Genomic DNA, 17,381 nt, shown 5'->3' on the forward strand with positions numbered 1-17,381 from the left:
CAAGGCAGGCTCCGTTCCTCCAGCTTTCATCACTAATTGCGATTCCCCGCTCCCTTCCCCCCAAAACGGCTTGACCTTTTTTCTAGTCCAGAGTGTCTTTCCCCTCTGTGCACTCTCCTCACCCCAATCCGACCTCTGCTCCCTGCTCACTTTGCTACTGTGGGCTATTGGCCATGGTAGCCAGTCTTTTCCTTAACTCACTATGCCATTCCTGCTCTGCTTCTCCCAGGGCCCAGGCCTCCCTACCACTTGATACCTGTGAACTTGGCTCTATGCCCAGGACTCTACTTCCATTTTGCATCTCCTCTCCCAGCCTCTTTGGGTCTGAGGAATGGGATATGTCCACCACCCTTCAAAACCTCACTATTGCTGGAGGCTTTGTTTGCCAGAGTCAAAGTCTTCTGTTTTCAGCTTAGAAAAGACTGCTAAAGTCTCTGCTGTGAAATTAATACTGGGCTTAATCCAGACAATCTAGAGCTAAATTAACTCCTTTTCTCCTCTCAGTCTAAATTTGTTTGACCCAAATAATTTGAATAATTCAAGCATTTTTGCTATGCCTGCCCCTTGCTTAGAGGCACTCAGGCCCGGCATGAGTCATCTCCTGGCTGTGGAATTCCCAAATTTCGGGGTGGGGGGAGATCACTTTAATTTTTATCAGCTTACCTACTCCTCACCTTTTTATTGCACTCTAGGACAGAGCAGGGAGCCTCCCCATATGAAAGCAGGGTAGTCAAAAATAATAAGTGGCTTAGGTCACTGACGTGTACGCTGCCTACCATGTCTGGGCCCTTTCTACTCTGCTCTTTTGCCTTGCTTATCTGACTGCTGGAAGAGGTTGAGCCACACAAGAGGTCAGAGGCCTTCCTTTCCCTCCTCCTCCTCCCCACACCCTCCCTGGTGCTTCTTGGAATGTTAAGGCTGCGGTGAATTAGACAGCCAGTGGTTCTGGCCCTGCTACCTTCTCAGAAGCACAGAGGAGCCTGAGAGGCCCAGTGCTCTGAGTTTGTTCCTAGGGCCCCAGGCCTGGGCCATCTGGAGTCATAGCTGCAGGCAGGCCAATGCTGTGACTCACAAGCTGGATCCTGAGTGAGAGTCTGCACAGGAAGGGCCCTAGAAGGATCCCAGCTGAGCTCAGTGCTGGCAGAGCTGCGGGGTACTGCCCTCTGCTTCCAGTCCCTGAAAAGGGAGGACCAGAATGGCCTGAGAATCCAGGCTCCAAGTCCCTTTGGGTTCTTTTCCTCCCTCCCAATGGGTAGGATAAACAGGAACTGAGCCTGGCTGGAGGGAGGGGCGTGCCTGGAAGGGCTAGAGGGTTGCCTGCTGAAGGGGGTTGAGTCCGTGAACCGCTCAGTCAGTGTGACCTGCACAGCCTCACCAGAGATGTTCTGAGACCTTTGCTTTCCTTCGTCTCTACCTATCCTAGGTCCTTTCTCAGAGCAATGGGCTACGGAGACTGAGCTGCCGCCATGATTGGAGGGTTGTTCATCTATAATCACAAAGGGGAGGTGCTCATCTCCCGGGTATACCGAGATGACATCGGGTGAGTGCCCTGGATGAGCCAGCTGTGCCATGCCAACCCAGCCCCCAGCCCTAGCATGCAGGACCAGATCTCTTCCCACCAGCGTGTTGACTTGGGCCACCCTCCTCCCTCACTGCTTCCTGGAAGCCTAACTAATACATCCTGGTTCCCTCTGGGGCTAGTGGTGTTGGCTGTCAGCCAGTTTGTCAGCCCTAGGCAAGGCTGTGGATTAGTGTGTCCTCCACAGACTTGGGAGCTTGTGTCCTCCTTGTTCCCCTTAGTGGCAGACCTGGTTATTAGAGGCAGTTGCTTTTTGCCAAGCAAGGTTATTTCTTCCTTTGAGGAGAGAGATCTGTTTTCCAGTTGGTGGACTTAGGGGCCAGACTAATTCATTCTAAATTTTGTTCTCAAAAGTCCACTTCATGTTGGAAGCTTCCACTGGATTCTCTTGAAACCCTCTCCAGGCTGCAGAATCCTCTCCCGCCTCCCTTTTTCAAGAGGAATCGGGCTGCTGACTCACTTGATTTCAGTTCCTTTGGGTGATCCTGGAAGAGAGGTTGTGGCAAGCCTGAGACTTTCTGCAGTCCTTGAGCCAAGGGTGGGAAGGCCATGCTGCCCTTTCTGACCTGTTAGAACTGCCCCAGAACACCTTACCCTAGGTCCCTGGGGCTTTAAGAAGGAGCTGCGGCCTGCCTTCTTTTTCTCTTCCCCCTTTTCCGCCACTTTGCTTTGCTGGCTGAGGGACACAGCCTAACCTCAGCAGTTCTAATGGGATTAGCTTCGTCTGGTTCTTCCTGCCCTGGTTTTCTTGCTCATAGAGCTTGAGATAAGCAGTCACAGAGTGGGCCTGTGGCAGTGTCCCCAGCTCCTTACCTTCCTGACTTAAGAGGCTAACCTGGCCATGGGGGCTGTTTGTCCATTGGCTGGTGGTGGTACATGAGCTGGAGTAGTGGCAGTGCCTGGTCTGTGTGAGCCTGGCCGGCTACTCGCCCCCTCCTCCCTTACTCTGGGTAAGCTACGACCAGGTGCATGCCAGCGTGCATGCCTGGCTGCAAGGGTCCCACCCTCACTGCTGCTTGTTTGCTTCTACCTCATGATGTGTGCTTCCCACCCCCAGTGTGTGCTGTGTCTAATCCTGTATCTCGTTGCTGTCACTCTCCTCTTCTTGCCGGTGTCATTTCTCTCATCCCATCTCATTGGCTGTCGTAGCAATAGGTAAGCAGCCTGTCAAGCTGGCGCCCAGGCACAGGTGGGTGGGGGCCCTTGCCTCCCATCGTTGTTTCCTTCATCTTTTTTCTTGCCCTGGAATTGGAACTTGGGCAACAATGGGTGGCACAGCTCCAAAGCCCCTCTATATTCCCCCCTCCGAGAGCCCTCTCTGAAGTCCTGCTGATCCTCTAACTTCAGGAGGAGTTTGCTTTCCTGCAGGTGGCATCACTGGGGGGGGGGGGGGCGCTGAAGGAACATCTCTTTCTCTTCTGGGCCTGGAGCTCACTGGGAAGCTAGACAGGTGGCAGCTGAGGTACCGCAGGGGAATTAGGGCCAGGCCTGGGAATCAGGGACATAACCTCCCTAGATCTGGTAGACCTCACCTCGTTGAGGTTACATCTGCCCTCCTTTCATTGCCACTTGACTTCCCTTTTTCTTGTGATGTCTCAGACCAGCTCAGCTCTGGCCTTCCTCCTGTGCCAGCAAAGGGAGTCCCAAGAAGGGAACTGTCCCAGTGGTTTGGGCATTGTCTTTAAAGTGAATGCAGATTTCAGCACCAAGAAGGGTGGGGCTGCCCTAGCTGTGGTTGCTCCTCAGGGGGTGCGGCTTGCCTGGTGCTGAGCTTCCGCTGTGCATGGTTTTCCCACAGGAGGAATGCAGTTGACGCCTTTCGGGTCAATGTTATACATGCTCGGCAGCAGGTGCGCAGCCCCGTCACCAACATCGCTCGTACCAGTTTCTTCCATGTTAAGCGGTCTAACATCTGGCTGGCGGCTGTCACCAAGCAGAATGTCAATGCCGCCATGGTCTTCGAATTCCTCTATAAGATGTGTGACGTAATGGCTGCTTACTTTGGCAAGATCAGTGAAGAGAACATCAAGAACAATTTTGTGCTCATATACGAGCTACTGGATGGTGAGTCTGCAAGGCAGCAGGTCTAGTGGGTGGTGGGGCTGATTGGCCATGGCCCAGAGGTGGCAGTAAGATCGAAGCTTTCATGTTTTTGGAACTTTCTTTCCTTAAATTCTGGTGTCTCGGGCCCCAGAAAAGGTTAGTCCATATAGCAGCTTAAAAGCTATTCTTAGATAGAGCACAGATCCAGGCCATGGAGGTTGTTGTTAGTGTACTGTCAAGTGAGAACCAACCCATAGCTGACCGTTCAGCATGTTTTCAGAGGCAGTTAATCACACAGGAGGAGACTACCCATCTTTCTTCTGCAGAGCAGCCAGTGGATTTGAACTGCATACCTTTGGGTTGCCAACATAGTAGGGTGAAGTTTTGATCTTTCACTAGACTAGGAACCTGACTTGGGGGCTGGGATTCCCACAGTTAAGCAGACTTCATCCTTTTACCATTGGGGTTTGGACCTTGGCCCCCAGCTTCCTATTGCCTGGGGAAGGATGAATTGTTAAAAATTCCCTTGGGGGAGGAGGAAGGGGTTATCTCTGTTCCTCTATAGGGTGTAAGTGAGTCCTTCTACCTTCCCAACCACATCTGTCTAGGGGCCTAGGACCTCTTAACCCTTTTTTCGTAAATTTTCTTTCTTTGAAAAAGATTGGGCATTTATGAAGCACAAATCCCTAGAGTAAATGCTGCTAGGGGACATTTCTGCAGGTGATCTCTGCTGTCCTCTGGTGCTGTGCTGACCACATACACCCAGATCAAGGGAGAAGTTGGCACGCCTTCCTTCCGCTTTTCCCAGAGGCTGATAGTTCCCTCCTTTTGTAGAGATCCTGGACTTTGGCTATCCACAGAACTCTGAGACGGGGGCGCTGAAAACCTTCATTACTCAGCAGGGCATCAAGAGCCAGGTACTTGAGTTGTATGGGCCAGTTAGGGTGGAGCCTGACTTCACTTCATCCCAGCAGGTCCATGAGCTTTAGCCAAGCTGACTCATTAGCCCACCCCTGACAGGAAGTGCTAGTCAGAGCCTCCTGCCATGATTACAGGCTTATTTGCCCTGTGCAGCCCTCTCCCACCCCAGGAGCAGCTGATTCAGCACCTCTTACTAGGAATTCAGCTAAGCAGTTTCCCTCTGTACTGGAGGAAGGGGAGGGTGTGGGGTTTTGGAGGCCTGGGGTTCCTCAGGAGTAGGGAACTGGGGCCCTCCTCTAGAATGCATAGCCTCAGAACTTTCTCTTTCTTCCCTCCTGTTACCTCTTCCCATCTGCGCTCCCCTGCTGTGGGCACCTCATTGGTCTTGTGGCCTCCAGCATCAGGTAAGCATTCCCTCAGCTTCCAGCCTTTCAGCTTTGCTCTGTTTCTCCCAACCCTACTCCATGTGGGAAGACAAAGGACAAAATGGGAACTAGAAGAAAAGAAAGTTAAGGGTGGAGTGGGGGTTGAGGAAGGCTGACTGGAAGGGGAAGGAAATGACCTCCTTGTTCTTTATCTCTGTTCCATGTAGACAAAGGAAGAGCAGTCCCAGATCACCAGCCAGGTGACGGGGCAGATTGGCTGGCGTCGGGAAGGCATCAAGTATCGCCGAAATGAGCTCTTCCTGGATGTGCTGGAGAGTGTCAACCTGCTCATGTCTCCGCAAGGTGGGGTTCTGCTGATGTGGCGGCAGCAAGGCTGAGTTGGGGTCCTGGTGCTGCCCGCCTGATTTAACAGTGTCCCTGTGTCTGTGTCACCAGGGCAGGTGCTGAGTGCCCACGTGTCAGGCCGGGTGGTGATGAAGAGCTACCTGAGTGGCATGCCTGAGTGCAAGTTTGGCATGAATGACAAGATTGTCATCGAGAAGCAGGGCAAAGGCACAGCTGACGAAACAAGCAAAAGGTGCCTGAGGCAGGGGAGCTGGCAGCAAAGGGTGGGCCTCAAGAGCTCAGAGAGAGGGTGCACATGAACCACAGCTTGCTTCTGGTTGCATTTCTTTGGCAATGCAAACTCTCCCTTTCCATAGGAGAGAGTTGCTAGTTGTCCTTGACATTTGTACTTACTGTTCAGAGAGCAAATGCCTTTGTTTGGTCCTTGGGACCATGGCTTCTTTTGTACTAATGGTCTCTGCATAGGATGTCTGAAACATCTGGGTATCAGGCAGTAGGGCTCTCAAGAGAGGACCAGCTGGTAGAGCTTCTGATGATCTTAACTCTGGGACAGGCACCTTTGGGTCAGAGAGTTGCTTCCCATGTACAGATTTTGCCAGGGGTTTGGGAATTTTTTTTGGGGTGGGGTAGTCTCCTAGCCTGCCACTCTCCTGTTCCAATGAGGAGTTCTCTCTTGCCCTACCTGCAGTGGGAAGCAATCAATTGCCATCGATGATTGTACCTTCCACCAGTGTGTGCGACTCAGCAAGTTTGACTCTGAACGCAGCATCAGCTTCATCCCACCAGATGGAGAGTTTGAGCTCATGAGGTGTGCTGTATGTGTGCAGAGGAGGGAAAAGGTTGTTGCTGGCAGAGGAGAGGCAAGAGTTGGGCAGGTTCTGCTTTGCCAGCCCTGCTCCTTGTCTTCACAGGTATCGCACCACCAAGGACATCATCCTTCCTTTCCGAGTGATCCCACTGGTGCGGGAAGTGGGGCGCACCAAGCTGGAGGTCAAGGTGGTCATCAAGTCCAACTTCAAGCCCTCATTACTTGCCCAAAAAATTGAGGTGAGGACAAGGGCCTTGGGGAGGAGAAAGAACTTGTCTCCAGGATCAGTGCAGCTAATGTTGGGGCTTGAAGGAGCTCCCTGACTGCTGCACCTCTTGTAGGTGAGGATTCCAACTCCACTGAATACAAGCGGGGTGCAGGTGATCTGCATGAAAGGCAAGGCCAAGTACAAGGCCAGTGAGAACGCCATCGTGTGGAAGTGAGTCTTTTTCTTTATGAGACTGCAGCAGAATTTAGAATACCTTCCCCTTACCCACTGATTAAGGTTCTCGTGTGTGTGAGATTTTCACTGAGCCTTATACTTCTCCATGAGTATATATATGCCGACACATGGGCTTATGTATCCATTAATTTTTTAAGATGCTTTAATGTTGCCTACTTGCCTCTGTAATATGCAGACAATCGCAGAAGCCACGTCTGCTGTGCTATAGGAAATATAGATCCAAGGTTGTAGAGCAAGTTTTTAACAAGATCCTGACCCCCATTTCCCCATCCTGCCATCTCCCACAGGCTCCTGGACATGCTTCCCCTGCCCTGAGAATACCCCCTTCCCCTTAAAACTTCTGCCAGGGCCACTTGCTGCCCATTGCTCTATGTTCCCAGGATCAAGAGAATGGCGGGCATGAAGGAATCGCAGATCAGCGCTGAGATTGAGCTTCTGCCTACCAATGACAAGAAGAAATGGGCACGACCCCCTATTTCCATGAACTTTGAGGTATGACAGGACTTTATAGCTGTGACCACCATGGTGTCCTGGGAAAGATCTGACAGTGCTTTACCATTGAGGAAACTGAAGCCGACCCTGTAATTCATAGGCCCATTTCTTGCCCCTTGAAGCTTCTTAGTAGAAATTGTTATTCATACACAAAACTCTGACTTGTCACAAAGCAGTCCTTGGAAAAAAATTGGATTTGAATGCTAGTTAGAAAGTCTATTCAGACAGGAACATGGGCCAGCTGCTTTGTCAGATGTGTTTCATTTCACCACTGGCAAGCTAACTTCAAACCCAAGATGATTGTTGGTTGCCGTTTTCTTACAACTACTCAGAGGCCCCTTACTACCCCAGTTTCTTTCAGGAGCCCAACAATTCACTCTTACAGGTACAAGGGCAGGCTTGGGGAACTGCCTAGAGCAAAGTGGCTGATGGCTAGAGAGGAAGACCACATTTCTAACCGGAGCTTGTCTCTTGTCTAGGTGCCATTCGCACCTTCTGGCCTCAAGGTGCGCTACTTGAAGGTGTTTGAACCGAAGCTGAACTACAGCGACCATGATGTCATCAAATGGGTGCGCTACATTGGCCGCAGCGGCATCTATGAGACCCGCTGCTAGCTGCTCAGCGGCAGCTAGCCTGCCTCCCCACCCACTCTCGTCCACAGGCCCAGGCCCCCAGCTACTGCACATCAGTGTCTCCTCTCCTGCTTTGCTGCCTTCCCTTTGCACCAACCCCACTGCAAGCGAGACTGGTGGGGTAGTCCCTGGGCTCCCCGGGCTGGGGGCTTTCCCCGGGCTGGGGGCTTTCTGGGGCTCCTGTTCCTCCAGCCGTTGGCCCTGGCCCAGTGCCAGGCTCTGTTCTGAGTTCTGTGACCAAAGCCAGGTGGGGCCCCACTCCTCCCGACCCCTGTGGCCACATCTCTCTGGAGTGAGAGGGTTGGCTGCCCCTCACCTTAGAGCTTCCCCGAAGGCCAGTAACAGAACCCCAGCCCTCAGTCCCTACTCTGCTTTGGGATAGTGTGAGCTTCATTTTGTACACGTGTGACTTTGTCCAGTTATAAACCCAATAAACTCTGTAGAGCGGAGTTGCTGGCTCAGTGTTGATGGGGTAGTCACATGGGAAGGGGGCACTGGTGGAATTGCTCTTCCCTTGTTTTCTTACAGTGTTGGGTAGCATTTTCTACTCTGGCCTGTTAAGGCTGTCATTCTCAATTGCTAGGATCCTCCTGAGCCAGCCAAACTTTTATCCTCAGGTGTTTACCGTTAAGTCTCCTGGTTCCTTAAGAATAGCCCCAGGGGCAAGCATTCCCACCTGGCCCTAGTTGCTTAGGGTCACAAATTCTTTTCATTCACTCAGCTTTAGGCAGGTGTTCTCTAATCCAGGGACATTAAGCAAAGTTTTTGTTAGATTTTTTTAACCATCTGAGATACTTAATCTCATCCTTTCCTATTGGCTCCCCAAACGATGATGATGGAAAAATTCTCATTGCCATGGAGTAAGATCAAACTCGGCTGACCTTCAGCAGATTTCCAGAGAAGATTGCCCATCTTTCTCCCTCAGCCACTGGGGCATTCTAACAGCCAGAGGCACTGCCTTTGGGTTAGCAGTGCAACTCTGTACCCTGTGCCACCAGAGCTCCCTCCTCAGCAGACCAAGGCCTGAGCTACTGCCATTATCAGTATCCTCCTCTCCTCCTGGTGGGTAGGTTTTGTTATTAGGTGCCAGTCAATCAACTACAACTCATAGCAACCCTGTGAACAAGAGATCTGAATCTTGCCCTATCTGGCACCATCCTGATGATTTCTAATATGCTTGAACCCATTGTTACAACTACTATGTCCATCTTATTGAGGGTCTTTCTTTCTGACTCCTCACCTTTCCCAGTATGCCTTTTTCCAAGGATGGTTCTCCCTGACAGCATGCCAATAGGGCATAAATGGTGAGATAAAGTTTCACCATACTTGCCTATAAAGAGCATCCTCGCTGCACTTCCTCTAAGGTAGACTTGGTTTTGGCAGCCTGTGGAATATTCAGTACTGTACTCCAACACTACAATTCAAAGCTATCATTTCTTCTTCTGTTATCCTTATTTATTGCCCAACTTTCAAGTGTGTAGGAAGTAATTGAAAATTTGGCTTGGATCAGGCACACATTGGTCTTTTAATTAACATCCTTGCTCTTAAGCACTTTGAAGAAGTCCTTGGAACAGACTATCAGTTACTCATGTACAACTTCAAAATGAAGTTGAAGAAAATGAAAACAATTCAGGAGTACCAAAATAAGAACGTGAGGCTATTTTGCCCGAGTTTAAAAACCATATCAAGAACACTTGACGATGTAATGTCCAAAGACCAGCTGAATTGTGGGATGACAAGAAGGGTAAGAAAGCAAAGTTGTTAATGTGCCATCAAGTCACTTGCGACCCCTGTGTGTTAGCTCTGAAACCTACCCTATCATTCGCCAACAAACCTAATCCTATTGCTCCAGTTACTGAGCCAATCCATTACATCCTGGGTTTTCCTCTCCTGCACTGTCCCTCCACCTCTCCAAGAATGATGTCCCTCTCCAAGAACCTGTCCCTCCTGGACATGTGCCCAAAGTATGTGAAACACATCCTCAAAATCCTTGCCTTCAGGGAGCAGCCTGGTTTCACCCTCCCCTGGATAGACCTGTTTGTTCTCCTGGCAATCCATGTTATGCTCATTACAAAAAGTCATTACAAAGACCAAAATGGGTAACAGAAGAGAATGAAAATCACAGTAGAATGTCGAGAAGCTAAACCAAAGGAAAATGCAGAAGTAAAAGAGATGAGTAGAAGATTACAAAGAGCAGCTCAAGAAAATAAAGGAAACTATAACAAAATGTGCAGTAACCTTGAGTTAGAAAATCAAAAGGGAAGAACACAAGCTGAAGAGTTCAAGCCTCAAGTTGCAACACTGAAGGATTCTATGGGCAAAATCTTGAATGATGCAGGAAGCATCAAAAGATAGAAGGAATACAGAGTTACTGTACTAATAGGTATATAATAGGGTGGTGGGCAGTAAAAGACAAGGTCTCTGTTCTCTACCCTCCTTCCAACCTGCAGGCAACCCATGTGATGAGCTTGATCTTGGAATGCTCCATCTCTTACTGGTGTGTTGGGGTATCCATGGCATCGTTCTCTTCATTTTAACCTTTAATTTTCAACACAAATAGAACATAATGATCTTCCCCGTCCTATCATCCAATTTCAGCAATTGTCAACTTGGCCTGTTTCTTAGTATCACACTTGTTCTATAAAAATGTTTACAACTTGCATCTGAATCCAAAGAAGATCTATTGTTTAATCCTTTTTGAGTCTTACAGTGATTTGTCACGAGTGGAGTACGACCCACAGCAACCCTAAGAGATCTGAACCTTGTCCTATCCTGTGCCATCCCGCTAGAGAGAATGCGACAGTTTCTAGTTTTCCACCAACTTTGTTTCTTGATGTAATTTTATTCCTTTTGTATTTACTCTAAATCGTAATTAGACCTGGTGGCATGGTAAATTAATGGGTTTTTTTTTTCATCACAAATAGCAATGCTTAATCTGAAAAATCTCTCTGGGAGATTTAAATTTTGTCAGTCCGGTTTTCACGCTTATTTGCGAGGAGTGGAGTTGTCCCTTTAAGTGGTGAAGAACCAAAAGTGCTTAATTCACAGTCGTGGCCTGGACATCAAGCTGAACTCATAGTCCTTAGGGCCTGGGGTCTGAAAAAAGACTGGCGAGCGCTGAACGGCACAAAGCGCCTGGGAGGGCTCTGGGACGAGCATGATTCAGCAAAGCTTTAGGCGGTCTCCAAGATGGACCCAGCTGGAAGCAGCGGCGAGGAGCCTTGCGGGAGAACATCAACTGCTGTATGGCCAATGTGGTTTCAGACAGGGAGGTTCCCACCTTCTGGACTACTGGTGTCTCGAGACCAAATAAATCCCAAATTCCCTCGACCGCCCCACCCGCACGACCCAAACGCCACCTCCCCGAAGGCGAGAAGAGCCACACACCCTGCTAATCTTTCCACCGAGAGGCGTTGCGCAAGCGCAGAGACGGACTCTCCGGCGTCGAATCCGAGCGGCGCTTGCGCACTGTTTGTCCACCGCCGGAAGCTCGGCCCGCCGGGCTCTGCGCAGTCCGCTCTTTTCTGACGTCACCCGCACGCATGCGTTCTGGGAGGAGGGACGCGCCTTCGGAGGAAGGGCAGGGGGCGGACCTTGGCCCAGGTCTCACGGAGACTGCGCGGACGGGGTCTCCACAGGAACATGGCGACTTGCGCTGAAATCCTGCGGAGCGAGTTCCCTGAAATTGATGGACAGGTCTTCGATTACGTGACGGGTGAGCTGAACAGAGTCAGACGAGTGGGAAGGCAAAAGCGGAGGCCAGGGGGAAACATTCGGGTTGGACAGTGCCAAAGATCGCTGCCGGGTCTTCTTTTCTGCGTGACCTCTTGTCCCGAGGGCCGGTTGGTTTGGGGGAACCCAGACAAGGCCGGGTTTCGGGCTCTTGAGACTGTATGCCCGCCCACCTCACCCGCTCTCATCTCGTCCTGCCACTGCTGGCCCAGGCGTTTTGCACAGCGGCAGCGCGGACTTCGAGTCAGTGGATGATCTGGTGGAAGCCGTGGGGGAACTGTTACAAGAAGTGTCCGGGGACAGCAAAGATGATGCGGGCATCAGGGCCGTTTGTCAGCGCATGTACAACACTCTGCGCCTGTATGTGCTTGGGCGTGGGGGCTACCAGGGGCGACAGGGGAGGGCACATGGTCCAGAGACCATCAGAGGTGGGCCTGATGCCTCTGGGGCTTTTCCCTCATCTAACAGTATACTTTCTGCTCCTACCCTCAAGCGCTGAGCCACAGAGCCAGGGAAACAGCCAGGTGTTACTGGACGCCCCCATCCAGCTGTCAAAGATAACAGAGAATTATGGTGAGAGTGAGAGAAGATTGAGTTAGCTGCCCTCTCCATCCCTTTCTTATCCTCCACCCTGAACTCAGAGAGTCCACGCTTTTCCACCTGACAATGTTGTAGAAGCTAGGTGATAACCTTTACTGAACGCAAATGATCACAAAGTAGAGAGATAATCGGGGTTGGGGAGAGTTGTCTGTGTTCATGGGTATGTCTGGAAGCATGTGGCTTTTGGAGATGACAGACTTGGGGTCATGCCCCCAATTTTACATCTTACTAACCAGCCACATGCTCTTCTGAGTTACTTATCTTCCCCAGCCTCTGTTATCTTTATCTATGGATTTTTATTTTTTTTTAATCTGGGAGGAGGGCTGGCTATCCATCCCAAGGTTTAAAAAGCTTTCCTGAAAATTTCTTTGTTTGTGTGGAATTCGTAGTAGTTACTCAGAATGTTAGTTTGTCCCTTGGGAAGAATCTGACTGCTCTTCTTGTTGCTTACAGACTGTGACCCCAAACTTCCCGGACTGCTAAAGAGGGAACAGTCCTCGGTGAGCAGAGAACAAAAGTGGCTGAGAGGAGAGATCGCAGTGGGGTTGAGGATGTTGGTTTCGGAATATTTGTGTTTCTTTTTTTTGGAAGATTTTTTGTTTTCCTCTGAGTCTTTGGGTCTGTTCCCCATGGCTAGGTTGAGAGGGGTTAATATAAGTTGGTCTCTCTGGGGTTTCCTTTCTGAGCCTATACCGTAGGGTGAAATTGTTGCGTTTGGACCCTTAGACAGTGAACGCGAAGAAGCTAGAGAAGGCAGAGGCACGCCTGAAGGCAAAGCAGGAGAAGCGCTCCGAGAAGGACACCCTCAAGACTAGCAGCCCACTGTGAGTTTTGGAATAGTTAACTCAGAGCAGCAGAGGGCAGTGCTGTCTCTGCTGGCTGGTTGAGAATACTGAAAGTCCTCCCTTTCTCCTTTTAAAAGAGTCTTGGAAGAAGCATCGGCCAGCCAAGCAGGCAGCCGAAAAGAGAATCGGTTGGAATCATCTGGGAAGAACAAATCTTACGATGTGCGAATTGAGAACTTTGATGTGTCATTTGGAGATAGGTGAGGGCATGTTGGAGGGAGTTGCAGTCTTTTTCCAGTCATAGGAGAATCTATAAGAATAACATGGGGTTAAAACAACTTTGGTTCTCTGTTTTCCCACGTGCTTTGCACCTAGTTTGGCAACCCCTGGCTCGGTGAGGTTTCTCAAGCTATAGGGAGTTGCACGGCTGTCGAGTCCACATGCTAGAGGAAGATGGACTGTAAATCCTCCCATGCCATTTACAGCCTTGGAAACCCTCTGGTCTTCTCCCAATCCCTCCTGTAGGGTATTGCTGACTGGTGCAGATGTGAATCTGGCGTGGGGCCGCCGCTACGGGCTGGTGGGGCGGAATGGTCTAGGGAAGACGACATTGTTGAAGATGCTGGCCAACCGGAGCCTGCGAGTTCCAGCCCACATTTCCCTGCTGCATGTAGAGCAGGAGGTTGCTGGCGACGACACCCCAGCCCTACAGAGTGTGCTGGAGAGTGACACTGTCCGAGAGGACCTTCTGCGTCGGGAACGTGAGCTCAGCGCTCAGATTGCCTCAGGCAGGTGAGAACTCCCTGCTGGAGAATGACCAGCTTCAGCTGTCCTTCGTACAGTGCCCACCTTACTGTCACAATCCAGTGTGCACAACCATCCTAGTAAGTGGCAGAGCTTGGCACTTAGCATTGTGAGACGCAAAAGCCCTTGTTCCTTCTCTGTGTTCTCTGCCCAATCTGCCTGGGACGTCTCTACCCTGTTTGTCTCCCATCAGCAAGCTAGCTATAGTCTGCCTTCCAGCTATCTTGGGTGCCTTCCAGCTCTCTTGGGTGCAGAACACCTTCTCAGACTGCCCTCTTCCAGCTGATTTGTCCCCCGTCTTCCCCACCCCAGGGCGGAAGGCTCAGAAGCTGCACAGCTGGTGGAAATTTATGCCAAATTGGAGGAGATTGAGGCGGACAAGGCACCTGCCAGGTATTGGACTCCTGCCCCCTCGCTTTCAGAGTCCACTTTCTATTCTGTCCCTTGTCTTAACTGTGTACTTCATTTTCCTCATTCCTAGGGCGTCAGTCATTCTTGCTGGACTTGGATTTACCCCTCAAATGCAGCAGCAGCCCACCCGGTGAGTGGCCCTTGCTGTTCTTGTCCCTGGGTGGTATCGGTGCTTCCTGTGCCTGCCCCAGTAAGGCATGCTGCCCCTCTGACACAGACCTGTGTTTCTTTAGGGAGTTCTCGGGTGGCTGGAGGATGCGGTTGGCCCTGGCTCGGGCCCTGTTTGCTCGGTGAGTTTTCTGGAGCCCTGTGGGGTAGGGATCTTTGCTCCTGTGTATCTAGTCACTGACCGAAAACCTCACACTGTGTTCTTTTTTCAAAGGCCAGATCTTCTGCTATTAGATGGTGAGTTTAAAAAAAAGACCCTGACTTTGGTATAAGGACATGTGGTAGAACCAGGCTCCTAGTTGCTTGGCTTTTCAATCCCAAATATGTGCCCTCTCACCTTTTCAGAACCCACCAACATGTTGGATGTAAGGGCCATCCTGTGGCTGGAGAATTACCTGCAGGTGAGTACGTGCCTACAGCTCCACCAGTAAGTGTGGGGGAAGTCTACCTCCAAGACCCTGTGAGGCTGTGGGCTGACTGCCCTCCCAAACTGGGCCTGCCATCCTGTGACCCCTCAGACATGGCCTTCCACAATCCTAGTCGTCTCCCACGACCGCAACTTCCTGAATGCCATCGCCACAGACATCATTCATCTGCACAGCCAGCGCCTGGATGGATACCGGGGTGACTTTGAGACCTTCATCAAAAGCAAGCAGGAGAGGCTGCTCAATCAGCAGCGTGAGTATGAGGCCCAGCAGCAGTATCGCCAGCACATTCAGGTGAGGGACAGGCTGGTCTGGGTACCCTATTGGTGTCAGAAGTGGAAGGAGTGAGTGCCAGGCCAACCCCTGCATTTCACCCACAGGTCTTCATTGACCGGTTTCGCTACAATGCCAACAGAGCCTCTCAGGTGCAGAGTAAACTCAAGATGCTGGAGAAGCTGTGAGTATCGTCCTTGGCCATTAGAACCTGCTACCTTCTTCTCTTGTCCAACAGGTCACTCTTGTCTTCCCATTCTAGGTCTTTCCTTCACTAGATTTTAACTTCCTTTCTTCAAGCAGACCGATGTTTTATTGCTGTTGGGGATATCTTTACCTGCCCTGGGCAACCACTGATGTTAATTATTTGTCCCTGTGTGTTTATTTGCCATGGGCAGTTCGTCAGTGAGATCATACAGTATGTGACCTTCTGTTATTTGCCTTAGTATTTTTATGGTTTGTCCACATTGTACTTTGTGTCACTAATTCACTCCCCCCCCCAAATTCATTTAATACAGTCAAATAATAGTCTATTGTATGTGTATACCTTTTGTTTATACAAAACAAACATTTGGTTGTTTTGACTTATTATTGTTGTGTTCTCTGAACACTAATCACAGGTTTTTGTGTGGACCTGTATTTCCAGTTCTTTTGAGTATAAACCAGAGAGTATAGTTGTTGAAACATATTGTTACATGTTACAGTTTTGAGAAACTGCCAAACTATTTTCCAAAATGGCTGTACCATTTTACACTCCCACCAGTACTATTTCTAGTTCCTACACAGCCTTTCCAGCACTTTTTGTCTATTTTTTTAGCCATTCTGGAGGGTAAAGTGGTATCTCAGCTCCAGTAACATAGTCTGTAGGGAACCAGTGCTATTAACCCGGAGGCTGAGCCTCTTTGCGCATTGGAAGTTTAATTCTTTCTTCTTCTTCTTCTTTTTTTTTTTTTTAAATTTTATTTTATTATTGTGTGTGTACCGTCAAATCGAATCTGACTGGTACAGGAGGAGATTGCCCCTCCTCTGGCAGAACATCTGGTGGATTCGAACCGCATATTTCTGGGACTGCAGTGTAGCTTCTTGCCACTAGGCCACCAGAGCTCCGGAAGTTTAATTCTTAAAGCAACTTTTCTAGAGTTGTTAATGGGGGAAGCTTAAAAGTGATAAAACTTAAACTCTCTGTCATGAAAACATTGATGTTGTGGAAATTGTCAGTGAGGTTAGACTACAAAATGAATAATCCTCTTTTTCAGTATATAATGGACTAGAACGCTATACTATAAAATATGGAAGTCATCTGGGTAGTAAGATTGCAAATTTTTCATTGATTGTGCACCTACTCCTCACTTATTGACATGGTTAAGGGTCCAAAGACCAGGTGGCTGTGTGAAGTTTGGTATTATGCACAAATGTAGAATGATTATATTAGATCACAAAATGGAAAATGACAAGATCATGAAGAAATTGTCAAGTTATCACTTAACTGCCAAACCACTGTGCATCGTGACCTGAGCAAGTTGATACATTAACTTATTCTCGTCAGCATTACTCTTGATGTGAAAACACATTCCTTTTTCATCATTGCCGGTCGTACATTGTTAATATACAAATTAGATGTTGGGATTTTTTCACTGTCATCATACCTGTGAAAGTTTGGGGAAAGTTTTAAATCTGATTCATTCCTTCTCTCCCCTCAGACCAGAGCTGAAACCAGTGGACAAAGAATCCGAGGTGGTGATGAAGTGAGTGCTGGGCCTGAGGGACTGGTATTGGAAGTCACTCTGGCCTTCCGCATGCTCCTCACCTCCACCTCCTGCAGGTTCCCTGACGGATTTGAGAAGTTCTCGCCACCAATTCTGCAGCTTGATGAAGTGGATTTCTACTATGATCCTAAGCATGTCATCTTCAGCCGTCTGTCTGTTTCTGCTGATCTTGAGTCCCGCATTTGTGTGGTAGGATTGCTATTCCCATTTTTATGTTCCATTTGGTGTGACTCTCCTCTCACACCAAAGAATGTGACAGGTCCCACATCTTGGGCTGCAAATGGAAGAGGTCCATGGAGCAAGAGGCCTTTCTTTCTTGTAGTTATAGTGTATGTAAAAAATGTACTTACTTTATATAAGTAATTCTACTAAAGGCAGAGACTACAGTAGTTACCCTGCCCCATCTGCTGGTCTCACAGGACCACTCCTACAGATAGAGGAAAGCTGACATGCGGTATTTTGTTAATATTTGATTGTTGTTGTTGTTGTTATGTGCCGTCGAGTCGCTTGTGACTCATAGCGACCCTGTGTACAACAGCCCTAAACCCTGCTCTGTCCTGTGTCAATCGCACTGTCTCTGACACTCCCATCCCAATTATCCCAGTCACTGAATCAATCCACCACATAGAGGGCCTTCCCTCCTTCGCCGTCCCTCCACCCTCCCAAGCATGATGTCCTTCTTCAAGGACCGGTCTCTCCTCACAACATGTCCAAAGTATGTTAGATGGAGCCTCAGAATCCTTGCCTC

At 49.5% G+C, this 17,381-nt stretch overlaps 2 protein-coding genes across 4 annotated transcripts in view; both read left to right on the forward strand.

The window, feature by feature from the left end:
- The first annotated feature begins 1,463 nt into the window (after window positions 1-1,463).
- AP2M1 (adaptor-related protein complex 2, mu 1 subunit) lies at window positions 1,464-7,651 on the forward strand. Of its 2 annotated transcripts, XM_006884069.1 has the most exons (11): window positions 1,464-1,540; window positions 3,378-3,643; window positions 4,457-4,539; window positions 4,942-4,947; window positions 5,136-5,271; window positions 5,365-5,506; window positions 5,963-6,082; window positions 6,186-6,321; window positions 6,424-6,521; window positions 6,926-7,037; window positions 7,517-7,651. In XM_006884069.1, the coding sequence occupies exons 1-11, from the start codon at window positions 1,467-1,469 to the stop codon at window positions 7,649-7,651; spliced, it is 1,308 nt and encodes a 435-aa protein (XP_006884131.1). In that variant the 5' UTR covers window positions 1,464-1,466. The 2 variants fall into 2 exon arrangements, with proteins under 2 accessions (XP_006884131.1, XP_006884130.1); XM_006884068.1 differs by lacking the exon at window positions 4,942-4,947 and having other exon boundaries at window positions 1,467-1,540.
- Window positions 7,652-11,178: 3,527 nt separating this feature from the next.
- ABCF3 (ATP-binding cassette, sub-family F (GCN20), member 3) overlaps window positions 11,179-17,381 on the forward strand; it is a 17,445-nt gene continuing 11,242 nt past the window's right edge. Inside the window, exons 1-16 of one of the 2 annotated variants that reach the window (XM_006884070.1) lie at window positions 11,179-11,384; window positions 11,614-11,761; window positions 11,895-11,974; window positions 12,455-12,501; window positions 12,728-12,825; window positions 12,924-13,046; window positions 13,312-13,578; window positions 13,903-13,983; window positions 14,072-14,131; window positions 14,235-14,291; window positions 14,384-14,406; window positions 14,515-14,570; window positions 14,688-14,888; window positions 14,975-15,051; window positions 16,568-16,612; window positions 16,690-16,822. In XM_006884070.1, coding sequence (XP_006884132.1) covers window positions 11,312-11,384; window positions 11,614-11,761; window positions 11,895-11,974; window positions 12,455-12,501; window positions 12,728-12,825; window positions 12,924-13,046; window positions 13,312-13,578; window positions 13,903-13,983; window positions 14,072-14,131; window positions 14,235-14,291; window positions 14,384-14,406; window positions 14,515-14,570; window positions 14,688-14,888; window positions 14,975-15,051; window positions 16,568-16,612; window positions 16,690-16,822 — 1,569 coding nt within the window. In that variant the 5' untranslated portion in view covers window positions 11,179-11,311. The remainder of the gene's footprint in view (window positions 11,385-11,613; window positions 11,762-11,894; window positions 11,975-12,454; window positions 12,502-12,727; window positions 12,826-12,923; window positions 13,047-13,311; window positions 13,579-13,902; window positions 13,984-14,071; window positions 14,132-14,234; window positions 14,292-14,383; window positions 14,407-14,514; window positions 14,571-14,687; window positions 14,889-14,974; window positions 15,052-16,567; window positions 16,613-16,689; window positions 16,823-17,381) is intronic. The other variant, XM_006884071.1, reaches the window with a different exon arrangement.

This window comes from Elephantulus edwardii, unplaced genomic scaffold (assembly GCF_000299155.1).
Source record: "Elephantulus edwardii isolate Elephantulus edwardi_28Jun2011 unplaced genomic scaffold, EleEdw1.0 scaffold00031, whole genome shotgun sequence".
NCBI classification, from domain to species: Eukaryota; Metazoa; Chordata; class Mammalia; order Macroscelidea; family Macroscelididae; genus Elephantulus; species Elephantulus edwardii.